The following is a 6,000-nucleotide window of genomic DNA, read 5'->3' as shown; positions in this document are numbered from 1 at the left end:
CAGTCTGACATACATCCATCTTGTCTTTCAGTGTCTCACGAGCATGGTTGATTGAGGAAGTATAAAATCATCTTATGCACATATATTGTTGGTCTGGGACTATTTTACAGTTCATGCTCAGTGTCTAGAAAGTCAACCTGGACCATTTGACTGACCTACGGTCAAAAGTCATGCTACAAACTGTGAAATTAATGCCAATACCACATGATCGATGGCTAGAGTGTTAAAAACAATGGTAAAAATATCGTGCATCACTGGTAAATAATATATTGTGAAATTCAAGACCCGCACCCAACAACCCGAGAGATATTTTTCAAATAATCAAAATACAGAAAATGAGAATGAGGTTTATTAGGTAAGGTTCCCGTGCAGTCCACCCATAAGGAGTATGATGGCACAGTCTGGTCCACGTCAGTTTTTGTAGGGGTTCCAACCTGGTCTACATTTGTACAGGCGTCAACCTGGTCCATGTTTGCAGTTGTCAGGGTCTCTCCTTCAACAATCGTAGTCATATCATGGATGTTTGTAAGTTCATCCACATCGCTATCTGCAGTACAAAGATACTTTTATTAAATATTATATAGCTATTGATTATAGAAATATAGTTAAGGATTAGTTAGATCATTTACCTGAAGAGATTTCGGCAATGTTTTTAAAAACATGATCAGGTGCAGCGATGGTTGTCACCCTTCTTGGTGTGATGTCCATGGCCAGGCGACATCTTGTTCTGCTCATCTTCATTTTTCACGAGGAGCAAGTCTGGCTCTTCAACTGGGAAAAATTGTTTGTCTGTGCAGAGCCAGACTTGGGCTTTGTTTATATTGAGACTGGTGGCGGGATATGATAGGAGAGGATGTGCTTATTTTTGACCGAAGCGTGATTCTGTGGGGCGGGCGGGGTTGATTATGCTTACACACAGGCCCATAACTTGGAGGTCGTTTGTGTGTTCAACTATAGATAAGAAATACGTGGAAACATGGTTTGGGGAAATCAACCTTCATATTTGACAGAAGCGTGATTCTATGGGTCGGGCGGGGTTGTCTACGTTCACAACCATCACCACAACTTGGAAGTCGTTTGTGTGTTCAACTATAGATAAGAAATACGTGAAAACATGTTGTGGCATGTTTGCAAAGATGACTTGGGGGGTGTCTACAACCAACTTAGAATACAGACAAGATGATGTTACTCCTTGAAAGTTAAAACAATACCTTAATGATATCTTAGCTGCTATTTCTTGACCTAAACACATGTTTCTTAACCTAACTACATAATATTTCTTAGCCGTATGCTGTTTCTTAGCTGAATGCTATTTATTTTATATAATATATTATAATATATAATAATTATAATATTCTAATATCTAATATTTCTTTGCTGTATGAACTACAAACATGGTGGCTGCCTAGCTGCATGCTATTTATTTTATATAATATATTATATATATATATATTTATAATAATATATAATATTATAATATATAATATTTCTTAGTTGTATGAACTACAAACATGGAGGGTTGCCTAGCTGCATGCTCTTAACCTATTTACCAAATTAACAATACTCTTCGCTTATCACTATAATAATTGAGGGAAATTAACAATAATGCAATAATGACAATCACTTTGGCACAATAACACCATGAATATTCAATTAGCAAGAATACACATTTAATATTCTTAGAAATAATTATTCAGCCAAATTACAATATCTAATTCACCCTTATATCAATGCAATCGAACTCAATGTCCTTGTATAACATTAAATGGTACCAATTTGATGCCCGGGTTGGTGTAGCTCGTGAATGGAGGCTGACATCGGGGAAATTACTCCTTCTTGATGTATCCCGAGCTATGCGCGGCGAAGCAGGTGGATCCAAGTGCGCAATTGTCGAGGGGCGGGGAGGCCTAGGAAGCGCCGGTGGGAGCGGAGAATTATCTTCATCCGAGAGGGGGGGGTGAAGGTCGATCCTCAAACCGAGAGGGGAGGGGGGGGACGAAGGTCGATCCTCACTGGCGAGGGAAAGGCTGGGTGAACTGTTCGAGGACAACGACGGGGCTCTGCCGCGAGGGAGAATGTCCGCACTTAGCCCACTGAAGCTAACTAGCCTGGATGCTCGCTAGCTTGATCTCCGACAGAGACGCCACACACAAGGCAGCACAATCCACCGCGCCGAATCCTCCTTTCCGAGGCGACACTTCGTTCGTTGGACGACGTGGGTTAACGTCACCAATCCACTTTGCTGGCGTACGAGTTCGCGATCCTTCTTGGCGATGAGAACAGTATTCTTCCAACTGACTCCTTTCCGCGGCTCGCACACTCCCTTCTCTTCTGGTCAAGTGCACAATCTCCTCTCTTCAAGTGCACACTCTCTCACATCATCAATCGGGATCGCGCGAGATATCCCGCGACCGACGAAATAAGCACATTGTCCATTATATGCGCCACACCAATATCAAAGGCAAATAGTATTAACAATACAGCAGAATGTCAAACGTTGCACAATTATTAACCATATAACTGTGTATAAAGCCATAACAAAATAACATTCATTCAGAAAATATCCCCTTCTTAATCACAACTCAAAGGGATGATTCTATAAACATGCAAACCTTCAGCACAATTTGCATCAGCAGTGGTTTCACTATATTTAGCAACTTTTCTGACCCAAACACAGAAACATTTTTTTGCAAAAACTGACTAGTAAACATGACAACAGTAGTCCCAATGGAAACAAAATTCTTATGTCCTGCACGGCGTAGGGAAGAGGGTCAAAAAGATTTCGTCTTATAATACAGTACGCAAACCTACACAGCAAAAATTGAAGCGTTAAAATATTCCGGGTTACATTTTTAGGAGTTGATCTGAACTCCTGAAGTGTAATATTAACATTTTCAGAGCTATATGACGTCCAGAGTAGGTTTCATTTTACAGTGTTGATCACCTCGTGTTAGATTAACTCTGCAGGGATGTAATTTGTGACTTCGATTACGCATTTGTAAATTCATGTTACTCATTTGTGTCTGTGTTAACAGGTACGGATTCTTTTTAGACATTTGTGGATTGAAATTCACATTTGTAAATGGTTTTGCTACAATAATGGCCCCAAACATGCGGTGATCTGTGCTGTACACTCTGTAATATATCGCCATCTATTGACAGAAAGCAAGAAGGACATATCTGATTAATTTGTTGTTTCAAGCGGTTTAGATAATGCGTGGATATTTTTGGGGTGTAAAATTATATCAAATTTAATTAAAACTGGAATGTGTAGTGTGATAAAGTTCATTTACACCGGAATGTGCAGTGTGATACAAAGTTTTCATTTGTATTTATTTTATTTATTGTTATTTTATTATTTGCATTTGCTCTGGAGAGCGGAAGCTTTCTAATCTCGTTTACACTGAGTACAATGACAATAAAGAGCATTCTGATTCAGATTCTGAGAAGTAAAATGTTATGTTGACATTTTATGGAACACGCGGTGTCTCAAAACTGTTTAGATTAAATAACCGAAAATACATGGAGCACTTAAAGATTAATCGTTCACAACAAAGAAATGTGATTCAAAAAACATAAAAATCAATCGTTGATTACGTTTCTAATTGCAAGGTAAAAAAAACTATTTGACGTCACTTTGTCGAATGAACGGAGCAGGTCTTTGAAGAGCCACTGATGTCACGTCTATGACGACGACGCCTTAACAGTCTACCATAAGGGAGAAACTTTATAATATCTCGGAGAGGCGCAGAAACCAGACAAGGGAACGAAGAAGAGCAGGGGGGGGTACGCTCAACACTGACAGACGCGGAGCTGCAAGTCATGGGGGCTTCCCTGGGCGTGGTAAGTCATGTTGCATACACACTACCAGCAGATACAGTAGAAATACTTTGCTTTGCTTTCAGGAACAGTGTGTCTTTGAAAAGCAGCAGGTTGCTGCGCAGTTTATTCAGAGCTCCTGGCGAGCAACACTTTATTCACATATTCGAATCTTCGCTCTTGGTTTAGAATTTACGTTGTCGTTGCCGTTAAAATACACTCCCAAGAATATTACTGTACAATTTGCGCAAACCACTAAAAGTAAAGAACCGAATGTGTTTGCAACGGTATAAGCTCAGCCTTGAGCTCTTAAATGGTTAGTCGAAACATGCCAGTCAGTCATCCGTTTATGCGAGATTAAATATCTTAACTGTGCTTTGTTGTCTTTGCGTAAACCCATATGCCAATCTTAAAATTACCATGCAGGTGAAATAGAGCGGAGTAAGATGCCCCTTTTAATACAAATGTGTACACAAGTTAACGCATCAGGAGGATAATTGCAACATATGACAACTTCGTTTTTATTAATCAAATTATAAAATTATAAAAAGTGGTATTTATACCCCAACCTGTTAAAGGAAGACGCCCACTGCCCCACAAGTAATTTTAGCCTGAGAAACGTATTTCCGGACAATATTAACTTTGTTTTCAAAAAGTGACATTGTTCTTATTTGAATTGAAACAAAATGTTTCCTATCCAAAAGTTTTGAACACCGATTATTGTCAATTTCAAACTAATAGGACTGTGACAAATTGCATTCATAAAAAAATTGTTTATAAGATGTGTGAAATCAGATATGCAGGTGCCACACACGTACAGTATTAGTAGTATGCAGTGTTCCCTTGCAACTTAGCATTTCAGATATGGCCTCTTCTCTTTTTTTAATAAGTGATAATCTTCTTGCTATTTTACTTCCTTTTAAGACTGACCTGTCAAAAAATGTCCAACTTTTTTTTTTAAGGGAAATTGTTTTTTTACGAAAACCGACACCATAAACATTATTGTTTGTACCCCCAACAATCCCCGTTCACTCATCATGTGTGTGTTGGGTTGCTCCTAGCAAGCTACTTGAGATCATTTGGAAACACAGAACAGTGTTCAAATATGTTGTTCAGTTATTCAGAGTGCCCCAAAAACCGGAGCCCAGTGCACAAGGAAACTTAAGAGCTGAATTAAAAAATAATAATAATAATTTGAAGTGGCGCGCACTGTGCCTCCAGACGACTAAACGTTTGCTTAAAAAGTACGTTCAAGTTTTTCTTTTTATCTTAAAATTGCTTACTTAACCTAAAATTCCACATCATATTGGAGCCAAAGGTGCAATCCTGGTGCAATTAATGCACCTTGTAACTTCTTGTGAAAACTGAAACCACTTTTGGTTTGCACAACCAAGATTTATAAGGCGCATTAATCAGAGGTGCGAGGAAGTCACATGTAAGTCAAGTCGCAACATTCAAGTCTTTAGTCTCAAGTCACTGTGGAAAAAAATCAAGTCAGGTCGTTAGCAAATTTCAAGCAAGTCATTACGTGGTTGTAGCATGTCTTAAGTGAATTCCCAAAAAATCTCACAATATAGTCTGGCTTCAGACATGCATTGTCAGACACCAGAGTTGGGCACTTGACCCTTTTTTGCTGATCAGTCCCCCGCCCACTGGCCGCTATCTTGATACCCGTCCAGCTTCGACCCTCCGGCCTTATTCATAAGAGTTGTCGGCCTCCGACCCCGTTCCGTTTACCTAACACACGACTCTCACCATTATATACAATACAATACAATACAATTTTATTTACAATAGCGCATTTCACAACAGCTGGAGCTGTAACAAAGCACTTTCCATGTGGTGTAATATAAATTAGCGGGAAAGTATATGTCAGGGTGTCGCCGGTCGGCGAGGAGGGGAAGGACCCAAGATGCGAGGAAGCAGGGAAAAGGGTAACTTAAAGGGAATTTATTCAATCAATCAAACAAGGACAAATAACGTGGCAGGGTGCAAAAATAACAAAGGCAAACTAAACGTGACTAAACTGGATCAAATGACGAGGAACAAAGACAGTGACAAATACTGGGGGACGAGAGCGAGAGCGAGAACAAGAATGAGATCAGGGAGCGGCGGTGACAGTCAGAAACGGAGCAGCGGGAGCGAGAACGAGATCAGGGGGCGGCCGTGACAGTCCTGGTA

The 6,000-nt window shown here is 39.8% G+C and overlaps 1 protein-coding gene and 1 long non-coding RNA gene across 3 annotated transcripts in view; one reads left to right on the top strand and one right to left on the bottom strand.

Moving 5' to 3' along the window:
• Nucleotides 1-331: 331 nt before the first annotated feature.
• LOC148316035 (uncharacterized) lies at nt 332-2,519 on the bottom strand. The gene is made up of 2 exons (XR_015840418.1): nt 630-2,519; nt 332-547 (listed from the first exon to the last, which is right to left on the bottom strand). It is a non-coding gene; the product is annotated as an uncharacterized LOC148316035 (long non-coding RNA).
• A 1,114-nt stretch (nt 2,520-3,633) lies between these two features.
• Nucleotides 3,634-6,000, top strand: part of serinc3 (serine incorporator 3) — a 33,634-nt gene continuing 31,267 nt past the window's right edge. The window contains exon 1 of one of the 2 annotated variants that reach the window (XM_088287082.1): nt 3,634-3,843. In XM_088287082.1, the coding sequence (XP_088143208.1) occupies nt 3,823-3,843 (21 nt within the window). In that variant the 5' untranslated portion in view covers nt 3,634-3,822. The remainder of the gene's footprint in view (nt 3,844-6,000) is intronic. The other variant, XM_088287081.1, reaches the window with a different exon arrangement.

Source organism: Idiotropiscis lumnitzeri, unplaced genomic scaffold (genome assembly GCF_059441095.1).
Source record: "Idiotropiscis lumnitzeri isolate Australia: NSW breed Sydney's pygmy pipehorse unplaced genomic scaffold, RoL_Ilum_1.0 HiC_scaffold_24, whole genome shotgun sequence".
NCBI lineage: Eukaryota > Metazoa > Chordata > Actinopteri > Syngnathiformes > Syngnathidae > Idiotropiscis > Idiotropiscis lumnitzeri.
This window is presented reverse-complemented; position numbering and strand designations above follow the sequence as displayed.